We start from the raw sequence: 14,375 nt of genomic DNA on the forward strand, positions 1-14,375 counted from the left end.
ACACACATTAAATAAAAAAATTAAATAAATAAATAAATATAAATATAATACTCTTTTATACACGTAGATTTATAATATCTACATATATATATTAAAAAAAATAATTTAATTAAAGAAAGAAAATTTTGTTCAATACCCTTTCAAAATATTTCAAACATTTTCTAACTTTATTTAATGCAAAGCTTGATAAATAATTCGCATAAAAAATAATTATTTGTATAAATAATTATATATATGCATAATAGATAAAGTGCTGCGTTTGCCGCAAAAATTCGAATTTAAATGGACATAGCGGACACACACGCATAGAGGTCCCTGATAATCGTCTGCGACAGTCTGCGTCTGCGTCTGCTCGTTCGGAGTCGTTCGTTTCCTGTCACGAAAATGACGCGTGTGATGCGCGTACATTCATCATTCGTTCCATTCGTAGAAATGTCAAACATACGAGTGAGATTTTAATTGCGGCTCCAATTCTATCTCTCTGTATTGATTTTGCACATCGATAAATGTATATAGACAGTGATGTGACACCAAATGGATGAGAAATAAGGAGAGGATCATGGCACCTAACCAACGTCAACGACAGCTCATTTTGTCGAAGAAAGAATTGAAAAAGATCAATGGAAGGAGATTCTCGAAGTACATACAATGTTCTCTTCTTTCTTTAAATTTTACAAATCGTTATACGAAGTGCTTTGTCAACTGGGACCGTGGCTAACCTGTCAGTTGTTTATCGTTGAAGCAGCAATGAATGTGCAACAGCGACAAATGCATCCTCTGCTATACTTCAGCTACATAGTTTATATTAATTTTGCAGTTCAATATCAATACCATCATGTATTCATATCAACATTCAATCTCCACGACTCAAAGTACACAAAATACCTGAATCTCAAAAGGAAAGATAACAAGGATCCTGTATCCTATGTATTTGCCTTGCTTTGTATTTCACTTACTGTATATTTAACCAAATATTGCAAATAGCGATTATCAGGAAGAATCCTATGCATCATTACCGTTAATTCTTTTAATAATTATACTTTGCGAGCTTTAGCCATAAAGTAAGGTCCTGTTCTAAAAATTGACCTACTCTAGGCAACGTGTAATATATTTAGAATACGAATATACTTAGCGAAGGAAGAAAGAAAATAATTAAATCATGTTTCAGGCCAGAAGAGTCTTCCGGCGTGGGACTTGTTTATCCTAGCTGTGATACAGCTTTTAAATTGCTGCTATTGGCAAGGTTTTGCTCCGCTGTATGGTGTCACATAACAGACTGTGATGAAACATATAATTATTGGGAACCAGTAAGTTTATAATGAATACCTCTCAATTTTCAACATAGCAAACCTAAAAGTACTATACTTTGCATGTTACATCTGATTTTTCTTTAATAAATATTAAAAGTACGATTTTCTTTCTTTTTCATAAAGACAACCATATTATCCCTAAAATATTCTCAGTAAGCAAAATGTTAGCTATATTGCAGCAGATTGACATCAACTGTATCAGCATTAAGTTTGTATCCTGCCAGCAGGACATGCCGATATAAATCAGCAGAAACTGAGAAGAATCTGTCATTTTTTTCGTAACTATTTAAATAGAATCATTTGATTGTTACAAATGGTATCATTTAAGTGATTACAAAATGACAGATTCTGCTCGGTTTCTGCAATCAATCTACCATCATATTCTGTTACATTTTTGCTAGCGATTTTGCTATTTGAATCAATACGAGCGCGACAAGTTTCTCCTATTTTTTAATACGTTTAATAGATATATCGTATACTTCGATGCAATGCATTTTGCAATGCTGTATCTACTATTGTGTCCTGTCTTAGAGTCATTACTTGCTCTACGGAACAGGCCAGCAAACGTGGGAGTACAGTCCTGAATATGCCTTACGTTCGTATATGTACTTACTACTTCATATGGTACCAGCAAAAATTTATAATTACCTATTGGATCCAAATCCCGCGCTAGTTTTCTACTTTACGCGATGCTTCCTGTCTGTGGGTTGTACATTGTCTGAAGTATACTTTTACAAGTACGTTTTTTCCCCTTAAACCTAACACCTATATAGCAAGGATCACTATCGCATCACTCTTTACACCATGTAACGCTTTATGTTTTCTAGGAATGTCTCTCGCGAATTCGGGATTCATGTGGCGAGGCTTACTTTAGTATTCCTTATTCTCAGCTCTGGAATGTATATCTCCAGTGCTGCATTTTTACCATCGTCTTTTTCGATGTAAGTAAAATTACAAAATAAGAAATATATTCGCATCTCTCTCGATACATACTTTATCTATATCATTGTTTATCACAGGTATCTGAGTACTGTTGCTATAGCAGCTTGGTATGCTCGCCAATATGAATTGGCTATTTTTGCTACCGCTATCTCTTCGTTACTTGGATGGCCATTCGCTGCACTGCTCGGGTAATTTTTTATACTAACGCGTACATAGTCCTTTTGGCACATTCTAATAAAGAGAAAAATTTATTTTCCTTGTCTCACTTTTTAGACTTCCCATCGCCGTTGAGATGTTAATACATAAACGAGGCTGGGTGAAATTCATAAAGTGGGTCATTATATCCGCCGTCGTAATTGCGATACCAATGGTATGGGTGGATTCCTTGTACTTCGGCAAACTTGTCATCGCGCCATTGAACATCATATTCTACAATGTTTTCACCAGCCATGGACCTAATCTTTATGGCACTGAGCCATCCAGTTATTACATTATCAATGGGTTCTTGAATTTCAATTTCGTCTTTATTGGCGCGTTGCTCGCACCCTTGGGCTTAGTAAGATTTTTAATGGTTTATACTTGAAATGTACAAGATGCCTCAAAAGTCGCGCACTTTCTGTAAGCTACAGGTTTTTCGAATTTGTGAAATTTGAATAATTCTCTTTTAATCTGAAAGTTGGATTAGATACGGTATTTTTTTACGAATTCTTTTATTATCGATATTTTGAATCTTAAGCAAAATTTTCTTAAAATTGGTAGTAAAAGTAGTAAAATATTGTATGCATCTTCAAATTATTCAACAAAGTTATTTAATTATTAATAGATAATTATATTAAATCAACGTGATTAGAAGTACGCGACAATTGCAACGTCTTGTATAACGCACGATATATTTTGACAGTATTTTAACTACAATTATAGTTTTTAGTATGGCTAATCGTACCGGCACGTCCAAGAGACCGTTCATGTCTTTCTTACTGGTATTCATTGGCTCCCCTATATCTATGGATTCTCGTATTCTTCCTTCAGCCACATAAAGTATGTATAAAGTAATACTGGTAATAGTATTTTTCAGAGAAAATTGAATACGTTTGAACATTACATTTCTGCATGCGCAACAAACGCTAAAAATTTTTCTATTTTCCGCGGTATTTTGATTGTTCAAATGTACTCCTAGTATATATATAATGAATCAACCTACAAATCGAAAATGGAGGAATTGACGAAATGAATGTGTCAACAGGAGGAACGGTTCTTGTTTCCAGTGTACCCTATGATTTGTTTGGCAGGCGCTATAGCGGTGGATATCGTACAGAAGTTATACTTTTATGTTAGAACGAAATTCAATCCATCGCACATCAGTTGCCATTATTTACAATATACAGTGCACATTACCGTTCTAGCGATGCTAACATGTGGCCTCTTGGGATTATCAAGATCGTTGGCGATATATAAAGGTATTATACATAATGCTACTTCGTTTAAATAATAAAGTTCAATATATTGTTGAGCCCGAGACCCCGAGACTCGTTCGCATAATTCCCGCTCCCCGCACTCGTGTCCGTGCCCGTGAACTCTCGTGCACACAGAAATGGAAATACATTTGCGGAAATTAACACGTTTATTCAGAACAGGATACAACGCAGCGCAATAAAACCACGTCTGTACGACTCGACGTTTCGGTTCAAAATCTTCGGGCTCGTTTGATATAAATTCTTTTGCTTGGTTCGCCTTTTTTAAGAGTTTTTTTTCTCACAGAAACCTATGAGCTCTCTTTCTTGATTATTCCGAAGGCTAAGGATGTTGATTTCCTCTCCTATCTTCCGAAATCGTCGTCCTCCTCTTTAAAACAACACGTTTCGAGAAAACCATGGATCAAAAATCGTAAAAAAGGCAGTCTTTTTTTGGAATTTCAATAAAAGTCTTCGAAGAGGTTTCAAATGTTTAAAAGTGCCGCAATAGTTCCATTCAAGAACTCGTCCGAACGGGAAAGTCTTCCTTCGAGATGAAGAAACCGTCTTCTAGGAACCGTTAGCTTTTCATCTAAACAGAAATTCGCATGCACAGTAAAAAAACAATGCAGCTACATCAAAAATTTTATTTATATATTTTCAATTTTTTACGTTCCGATCGAGTTAAAAGTAAAAGTAAAAATCCTCTAATTACTTCTCAAAATGAAAAGCTGATCTATCGAAATGCATTGCTTTATTCCTGCGCACATACGAGATTTCCGGATATATCATACATTAAACACAAAATTTCTTCGCTATTAAAAAGGGATCCTCTCAATCGCTCTGTAACTTAAGGGCTTTCCCCTTCATTCTTCGAAAATTGCGCGAGTCTCGGCGTGGACATAATAATAAATATAATATAATATAATAAAAATTATTATTATGTATAGGATATTACGCTCCCATGGAAATTATGACTGAAGTTAACAAAATGGGAACGGAAGGCGTAGTACCTAACGATGTTAATATAAACTTTTGTATTGGAAAAGAATGGCATCGTTTCCCTAGTAGTTTTTTCTTTCCGTCCAACAAGTAAGTGGAAAAATTAATATAGTTTACAAGAAAACTTTGCGGATCCAGAAATTCTCATTTATATGCAAAGTCTCATTAAAATCAAAATTTCTGGGTTCGCAAAATTTCCTTGTCGGAGGAAATGTTTTTAACACATCCCTAATTTAAACATACAAAAATATATTTCTTATATTCCAATTTGATTCAATTATCTATTCTTGTACAAAGCTAAATTTTTTCCAGTTGGAAGTTACAATACTTGAGATCCGAATTTAAAGGACAATTACCTCAACCCTTCTTGGATCATGAAAACGCTACAAGTATAATCCAAGCACATTTTAACGATATGAATAAAGAAGAACCATCGCGCTATGTAAGTACCTGTCTTATACACAGGCAACAATATTATGCGTTGCTTAAGTACAATCTATAACTAAATCTAAACTAAAATCCTATATAAACTAATAATTCTATAACTAAATTTCATAGATATACATATTATCAATTCTGTCTTTTGCTTTCAGATTAATCTAGATAAATGCCATTTTCTATTAGATCTGGATATAGAAACTGAAACAGCCCTAGAACCAAATTATTCTCGCTTAAATCATCATTTTACTATTGTAAAATCTTCTAAATTCCTAGATGCATCAAAGTAAGTCCAAAATTTTTGTTTCACATATTTTTAATATGCTGACTGCAAATAAAAAAAGTAATTTTTATGTCTGATGTGTCCTATTATCATTTGTTACAGATCGCATCCATTCTTCAGAGCTTTTTACATTCCATTTGTATCTCATAAATTTTGTACATATGGTTCATATAATTTATTACGAAGTAATAAGTTCAAATCCATTCTCTTGTCATCAAAACAGAAGAATTCCAAGCTTTCTTAAGCAAAATACAGAACTTGGCACTCAACAAGATATTGCAGTTGATTTAATGTAAAAAAAAATTAAATCTGTTATTTTATAGAGCATTTCTAATAATGCATATGTTTACTAATGTATATGTAATCAATGTACATATTACATTGAAAATAGTAACGCGCGCGCGCGCGCGCGTGTGCGTGTGTGTGTGTGTGTGTGCGTGCGTGTGCGTGCGTGCGTGTGCGTGTGCGTGCGTGTGCGTGCGTGTGCGTGCGTGTGTGCGTGTGTGCGTGCGTGTGTGTGTGTGTGTGTGTGTGTGTGTGTGTGTGTGTGTGTGTGTGTGTGTGTGTGTGTGTGTGTGTGTGTGTGTGTGTGTGTGTGTGTGTCGTAAAAGTGGCCAATTGATAGTCGGTGAATCCCAAGTTCAAATTTCCGATCATCACATATGCCTTGCAAAAAATATATCCTGCGACTTTATACTTTTTAAGCCTGATAGAGATTTGGAGGAAAGGAGGAAGAACGGTCTTATACGCTCGATACAGAACACCAAGCTAGGGTTGACAATGCAACCTCGAAAACTAGCGAGAGTCCACAGAGGAACTTCTAGATGACATTAGAAACTTAATATCCCATCTTTCATTACTATGTGCGCGCGCGTGCGTTTGTGTTTTACAGCACAATTTTGTGTGAAAACGATCGATTCTGGATTCATAACACAACATACATTGTTCTGCAGAAAATATGTTGTCATTCCACAACCGTAACCGATCGTGAGAGGTCATAATATGCGCGAACCAAATTCATAACATAAATTCGGACACAACATAAACAATTTTTTCTTAATTCGTTCGCGATTTCATAAACGTAATTGTCATTACCATGTAATGGGTAAATTTTACCTTTTTAACCAATCAAAGTTTCCACCTGCATCGAGCACACAACATATCCAAATATAAACACCATTTGTACTGATGGCACTAGAAGTTTCTCCATAAGAATTGTTATCATCTCTATAGTCGTATTCGTCATTGTGCTCTTAAGAAATTTCTCTTCTCTGTCTGCCTCCAATTTCAAAGCTTTATGCCAAGCATCGGCAATTTGGCATTGCCCTCACTGAGGAGTGATAGATATACCTGAACAATTTGTTTTCTACGAAAGTGTCTATCAAAATTTGGTACATATTTCTGGCGATACACAGTACGATACGTCATTAGGGCATCATCTATTTCTTGAGTAACTTTTTCTTTCAATTGCGTTTCTAGTTTATCATCAAAACTTTCGAGACAAGTTGGAAGATTTTTGAAAAGATACATACCAAAGATTGAGCTTACATGAGAGCGCGTTCTTCCTCTATTGACATCCTCTGATAGTTTAGAAAATTCTAGAAAACCGTATTCCTATAACAGACAATTTTATTTTAATTCTAATTCCAATACTAATTTAACGGAGAATATTACATCACATTATTTACGGATCCCTAATATCTCTATAAGGCTCTATGGACAATCTCTCGATGAAATTTCTATTATTATTGGACTGTCAAGAGCCATATCTCTATTGAAAATGGCATCTTTTTTTAATGCTTTTAAATTAGAACTTAAAATTTCTATTAACTTTTATTAAGTGACGTATGCATTCTTTTGTCAATATTAATATTGAATTATAAATATTTTATTATTCAACGAGTAAAAGATTTGATTACATTAAATTAAAAGAAGACTCTCTAAAATAACGACAACGGATTATACGTAGCTATCTATAATAAACACTTTGCTACCATAGTTTATTAATACTAAAGCAAAAACAGCTAAACTATATAGTCTATATAATATTGGTTATTTTTGCTTTAGCGTAAACTATTCCACTGGTTATATCAATCGTCGTTAAGTAAATTGCGATTTAATTTTCAAGTGATAAAATACGCACGTGTATATCCCATGTGCACGTGTCACGTGTCAGCTGTCAGCCAGTGTCAGCACGTATGGCCATTGGCGCGTGTCTTGACGCGCCTCCCGGACAAAATATAGACATTCCATTAAATAAACATCCAACTATACGTTTATTACGTTCGGTAACATGGTTCGGTGTCCGAACTATTCGGACGGAAGATAGATGATACACATTTATTTATTATTTAATAAAATTCCTCAAATATAGTAATTTAAATGTCACTTTTTGTGAAAACCCTAACCTCAACAGTTACACTTTCTGCACTTAGAATGTAAGGGACACGCGCGATCAAGCATCGGAGAGACATAAAGAGGAAAGACGAAAAGTGCAAAAAGTTCAACTACAAAGAACAGGCCTACGTTCTCCTACTATCTGCGCTTGAAAATAAAATAGGTGCGCTATTAGCGAGAGAGAGAAAGAGGAAAAATGAGAAGTACAAAAAGTTTAGCTACAGGCAGCAGACCTATTATCTATGATAAAATATATGCCCATCTATAACGATATTATAAATAGCTGCTCTCGTAACAATAGATTTATGCTTTTAGCTAAATTTCTTGCACAATTCTCCACGTTGGAGAGAAAAGGAAGAAGGATGATCGGTGCAAGAAGTTGAGCTGAGAAAAAAGAAGAACAGAAATTCTTTCGCTTCACCCCTCTCCTCTCTGTCTCCCTACCCGCCGCTCCGTACTCCGTTTTGCCTGACACAGAGCGCATACCGTGCGTACCCAAATGCTCTCCGCGACCTGCGACACCCATTTTTAAATCGGCAGCTTGCGCCGTCCGGGTGAACGACTGAACGCGAGTAAATAGATCTCGAGGCTCCACAGGGGGGAGACCTGGGGGAGCGAGAGAGAGAGAGAGAGAGAGAGAGAGAGAGAAACAGAGAAAAACAAAGCCCCCCTCCTTCGAGGGAACCTTTCCCGCAATTCCCGCTCGAGTTGGACCAAGTTGGACGTTTACGGAGGTGATGGATCGGAGGCGGCTTATCTGGCACTCGATCGGCGCGTTCGCCACCTGCCAGTCGCGTTAAATATCTGTAGAGGTGCGAGGTGCCACGGTGTCAGTGTGTCGCACAATCGCGGAAGAAACCGAGAGCGGATCGTCGTACTGGACGTGGGGATGGCGGCGGAGATCGACGGCGACGAACAATCGCATCCGCGATGCATCAAGTTGCCGCCCGCCGTCGAGGTGTTCGCCAATTTGAAAAACGCACAGACCTTCGCCATAGACATCGGTACGTCGTCGATCGGGATCCCTCTGCGGTTCCTGACCCCTCGAGAGGTTAACGCGATCATTATGACGAGTTCAAATGTACCTAGTTAACGTCCACATAGAGTCGAGCGTGATCACAACACTGTAACGCGATACCTGTTAATATGGAGCAACGCGTTATTGCGTGTTAAATTATATACTTGTACTCCAATTTGCACAATTGTCATTTGACAGTGCCTGGATAAAAGAAAGTATAAATAATTAACAAATATCTCTAGTACTGTCTTCCTAACAAAGACCTATTTTTCAAAGTTATTCTGTCACGCAATTTGTTTTTCTTGTGAGAATGTCAAGGGTAAAAGATGAAACGACATAGAAGAGTTCATATTAGAGTTTATGTCACCTCTAACTTGTATTTTACGTCTTATCCATATAAAAGAATTATTCTGCATATTACTTTAGGCAATTCTATTGTTCGAACAATTTAAATCTGACTTCATGATTAGAAAAAAAAGGAGTAAATCGTAGGAAAATATTCATATTGGAGTAATATAATGTATAAAAGACATAAATTCATGAGAAATATATTTACGACACTTTGTCTGTTACGTGACATCACGTAATAAAGCTTATCACCAAGTTTATTAAGTTGTTATTATTTATAGTTTTTAGGTTATTTTTATTGCACGTTATCTGAATTTAGATATATTATATATTGTGTATTATGTATTGTTTCAGGATTGTCGTTAACCAAAATTGCCTATTACTCAACGGTAAGTTACCGCAAGGCACTTTATGAGGATGCGGAAGGTTTAGGGAACAGTGGAGAACGAGCATATAAAGTATTCGAGGGTAACAGACTGCATTTCGTTAAGTTTGAGACTAGATATATCGAAAACTGCTTAGACTTTGTCAAGAAGAATTTAGTGGACGTTGAACGATTTCGTGGGAAAAGTATTAAAGTTACTGGAGGTGGAGCGTTCAAATATACCCCATTGCTACAAGAAAAATTAGGATTATTGTAAGTATACTCTTGTCCTTTGTTCAAATTTTCAATATCAAGTATAAGAAGATCTCATGAAAGATCTCATCGTCATGTTGTTCAATTTTTGATACACTCTTCGAGTTCTTCAGAGATTGTGTTTACTGATTGATAAGATAACATTCTAGAGTCGACAAGGAAGATGAAATAGACTGTCTGATAAAAGGTTGTAATTTCTTGCTTAAAAATATACCGTGCGAAGCGTTTGAGTACCACCGACATGCAAATCCAGAGTATAAATTTCAAAAAGCTGGACCTAACATATTTCCATATTTGCTGGTTAATGTTGGTAGTGGCGTCAGTATTCTTAAAGTAAGCAGTAAATATTTACTTATTGTTAGTAAAAAGTTATTCTAGATAGATTTACTTATTAGATCATCAGCCAAAATACGAGCAAAACAAGGATGTTTAAATTGTTTTTATGTCACACGTGCATGGAAAGTGGCCCATTACGCACGCGACGCGCGCGTGATAGGCCACTTTTCACTCACTTGCAACATAAAATAGGGTATGCAACACGTGCGTGAATTTTCATCTTCCAGCACTTGTTGCACAAATAACTTTGTAAATAAAGACTAGATTTTATTTTAAAATAACGTTCTCATTTCGCTCATATTTTGGCCGTTGACCTTCTCACATAGTTTAGCTTATAACGAGAATTGACTTTTCTATTAATTAAATTTACTTATTTTAACATTTTATTTTATAGGTGGAATCAGATGAGGTATTTGAGAGAGTCGGAGGTACAGCTACAGGAGGCGGTACCTTTTGGGGATTGGGATCGTTACTTACGAAAAGAAAGGTATGGAGTTTATATAATTTCCTATATTACACCCATAATTTCTTTTTACTACTGTTACAACAATTGTACGTTAATTGATATCTTTATTTGTGTGGATGTGGATTATGTTTAATCTTTATAAATATCTAGAAATAAAATTATGATGAAATTAATTATTATATGAGAAGATTCTGCTCCATCGTAGTACCATTGAGTCGTGTGAATTGTATATATATAGATACGTATTAAAACAATGACTTTAAAAACACCCTACTAGGACTTTGACGAATTGCTGCAACTTGCAGAACGAGGAGATCACCGTAATGTAGATATGTTAGTGAAAGATATTTACGGGGGCGATTATTCCTCCCAAGGTTTATCTGGAGAACTTATCGCGTCATCTTTTGGCAAAGCGGTGGCTTGTGGTAAGCATAACAATTTACATCATGATTTATTACGGAGAGGAGGGATTTGATATTAAAATAATTGAAAAAATTACTCATATATACCTCTCTGGTCCTTTTTTTAAACATCTGTTTAAAATCAAATTAAAAATAATTGATTTTTAATAACTTTTTAATTCTGTCTATCAAATTATTAATAAGTTTTTAGTAACAAGTGGATTTCAATATAATTTTACGAATCAATCTTTATATAACGAGATTCTTTTTCGCACAATTGGAAAGCGTGAAAAGATTTAGCAGCTATATAAAAATATGTACTAACGGTTTTAGATATTAATTATATTAATAACATTCTAGGGCAGCCAAAATTTTCCGAAGCTGATCTTGCAAGAAGCTTACTGTTCACTATTAGCAATGATATTGGACATATAGCTAGTTTGTATGCAACCGTTTACAATATGGACAAGGTTTACTTTGGTGGTTATTTCCTTCGTAACCATCCACTGTCAATGCACACCATCTCATATTCTATCAAATATTGGTCTCATGTTAGTCTTTATGTTTACTTTCTCTCACTCTTTTACAATGTGTGTTTTCTCGATAGATCCAATTATATCCTTGAATCAAGTAATTTTATGCAATTAGCTAAACGTCAAAGCGCAAGATGTCTATGCGTAAATTGTGCATTTGTATAAAATTTATATTTTTTTGTCGCATATCTATTATTTAGGATAAGGTAACGCCTCTCTTTCTTCGCCATGAAGGTTACCTTGGCGCGATTGGGGCATATTTGTACGGTACCGAACAGACAGACAAATACAGCTGGTTGGAAAATTACGCCGGGTCATCGAGTTTTAAAGATTCCGTGTCAACCGATCTCGGAATTAAAATCGATCAACTGGAAATTGATCAAGCAGAATACGCTGTTACATTCTGTCCCCTATTGAAAGATCCCGCATCTTACAATCCTGATACCACAGATCTGGCTCAGGATAAAGAGGCAAGGTGAGACTTTCAAAGATTACGATTTTAATTTCCAAGATTACGATTATGCAAACGTAAAAAATTATAACATGTATATGTTTATAGAGACTATTGGCTGCAATGTTTTGAAGAGTCTGTGGATAAATTTGTGTCGAGAGCTATTCACAGTCAACCGCACAGTCCGACGGCGAAAGATAGAGGATTAAAACTAAAGGAGAAATACATTAATAGATTACACTATCTTCACGCGCAACCGTTGTAAGTTTTTCGTCGCTGTGATGAATACTAAAATTAACCGCGCGCGTAAAAAACCTATTTACTTATTTATTGAGTTATTAATTTGTAATACAAACTTGCAGTGCATATGGAGCACTTACAGTTAGAATATTATTGGATACCATCGAGCATTGCATGAAAGAATTCGATTTTCCAGATCCGTATTTACATGTAGGTATCTTTGTCTGTGTTTCTTTAGAATGTTTTAAATAAAAATATCTAAATGAAATTTTTATGTCACGCCGTAATACTTCATTTGCAGCAAAAAAGAAAGGAGAACGAAGAAGCATTGACACACCTACATGATCGCATAACTGCTCTAGACAAGTTAGAAGGAGCAGAAAAAATAAAAGCCTTGATTCTTGGCGTTCTCAGTGGTAATATATTTGATTGGGGTGCAAAAGATGTTGCAAAGCTATTGGAAACCGATGATTTTGGCTTTGAAGAAGCTCAAGCGAAAATTCCAGGTAAACCACCATCATTAAATAAAAAATTAGTATTGTAACAGTATTGGTGAGATTTATTTTTCAATAAATTCTTCCTAACTTTTAGTACATTTTAAAAGAATTTTTTGAATAATATTCTATCACGAAAACACAGGTAGGCCATGGCTGGAGGATAATTTAGATGACTGGATAAACAGATTACAGAATGGACCACCTCACAAATGTGCAGCCATCTTTGTTGATAATAGCGGCGTAGATGTAGTTCTTGGAATCCTGCCATTTGCGCGAGATTTATTGCAACGGGGGACTAAAGTTAGTTTTACTAACGTTTTTCATATTTGCATCAAGCTTTTTCAAATTGCTTTTAAAAAACGAATTTATTAAACATCAAAATTATTTATTTTTTATGCTTCTAGGTAATATTGTGCGCTAATTCTATGCCAGCTCTGAATGACGTAACATATCCTGAATTAGTCGTCACGTTACGGGACGCCGCGAAAATCTGTAATATTATCAAACAGGCTCTAGAAGATAATACTCTTATTGCTATGGAAACTGCGCAAGCAGGTCCTTGTCTGGATCTCAGGTATTCGTTATATACCGAATATATACAAAATATTTCACAGCTACAATTACAAGTTATTATTTTACTTGTAATATAAAAGCTGTGTTAGAATTTAATATATATATGTCAATGATGTTAATTCACTAATATTATTTCAACATTTAATAGCCGTCTGAATTTGGATCTATGCCTTGCAATGGTGAAACACAACGTGGATCTTATAGTCATCGAAGGAATGGGTAGAACTTTGCATACGAATTTTCATGCTAAAATGAAATGCGAGTGTCTGAAATTGGCGGTCGTAAAGAATCAATGGCTGGCGCTTCGCTTAGGTGGCGATATGTATGCTGTGATATGCAAATACGAGCAACCGCCGCCGAAAACTAATATTTACGATATCGAGATAAAACCAGAGGCGATAAAAGACGGTTGTCCGTCAAAATGTACAGGCGAGGCAACAGAACTTTGCAAATGCGACAATTCTAACGATAGAAATACAAATGAAGTATCAGTGTAAAACGAGCAATATACGATTATTTCTAGACCAAACAATAATTAAATATATAACATATTGCCTTCCGAAAAAGAGAAAACTTAAAGAGCTACGCGCAAATACGCTTAAATTCTAGAAATGTGATCGAGTCTGCACTGTTTAGAAACAAACATACAGATGAAATATCATGTGATTCGTCAGATAATCGTAATCGTGATACCAGAGATTATTGAAATAATTTTATTGATAATTTATCAATAAAATTTACTTTTCATTTTTTTATTATAATGATCGCGTAATAGATTTGTTTTGTATTACTAGTATATTGTTCGTCTTCTCTCTCCTCACACGGTTTTAAAAAATTGCTGTTAGTATTACCATCTGCCTTCCAAACTCTAGATCTTTTATCAATAATCTAAAATATTATTGATATCTAAATTACACAAGACTTATGTAATTTTATTGTTCATCTCATTAACTATATGACCGAAGAATATCACTTTTTTTTACCACAGAGATATATCTATGCATGTTAAATGAAGTCAGCAAAACTTCGCAAAGACAAAGTTCATAAAACGT

The 14,375-nt window shown here is 35.2% G+C and overlaps 3 protein-coding genes across 5 annotated transcripts in view; 2 read left to right on the forward strand and 1 right to left on the reverse strand.

The window, feature by feature from the left end:
* The window catches only part of LOC143899680 (2-oxoglutarate dehydrogenase complex component E1), a 93,721-nt gene that overhangs the window by 56,208 nt on the left and 23,138 nt on the right, over positions 1-14,375 (reverse strand). The gene's annotated exons all lie outside the window — the stretch shown is intronic.
* Positions 165-7,803, forward strand: Alg9 (alpha-1,2-mannosyltransferase Alg9). Its single transcript, XM_077410408.1, has 12 exons — positions 165-639; positions 1,169-1,307; positions 1,842-2,047; positions 2,138-2,251; positions 2,330-2,440; positions 2,526-2,808; positions 3,174-3,290; positions 3,496-3,709; positions 4,654-4,795; positions 5,018-5,147; positions 5,299-5,429; positions 5,529-7,803. Exons 1-12 carry the CDS (start codon positions 539-541, stop codon positions 5,668-5,670), a joined length of 1,830 nt encoding a protein of 609 aa, XP_077266534.1. The 5' UTR covers positions 165-538; the 3' UTR covers positions 5,671-7,803.
* On the forward strand, positions 8,576-13,874 carry LOC143899755 (4'-phosphopantetheine phosphatase). Its single transcript, XM_077410295.1, has 13 exons — positions 8,576-8,827; positions 9,544-9,826; positions 9,976-10,159; positions 10,557-10,649; positions 10,906-11,053; positions 11,390-11,580; positions 11,763-12,037; positions 12,122-12,274; positions 12,376-12,463; positions 12,555-12,759; positions 12,893-13,050; positions 13,155-13,324; positions 13,472-13,874. Exons 1-13 carry the CDS (start codon positions 8,713-8,715, stop codon positions 13,818-13,820), a joined length of 2,412 nt encoding a protein of 803 aa, XP_077266421.1. The 5' UTR covers positions 8,576-8,712; the 3' UTR covers positions 13,821-13,874.

The sequence above is a fragment of the Temnothorax americanus genome, unplaced genomic scaffold (genome assembly GCF_048541705.1).
Source record: "Temnothorax americanus isolate GAGA-0224 unplaced genomic scaffold, ASM4854170v1 Scaffold10, whole genome shotgun sequence".
NCBI classification, from domain to species: Eukaryota; Metazoa; Arthropoda; class Insecta; order Hymenoptera; family Formicidae; genus Temnothorax; species Temnothorax americanus.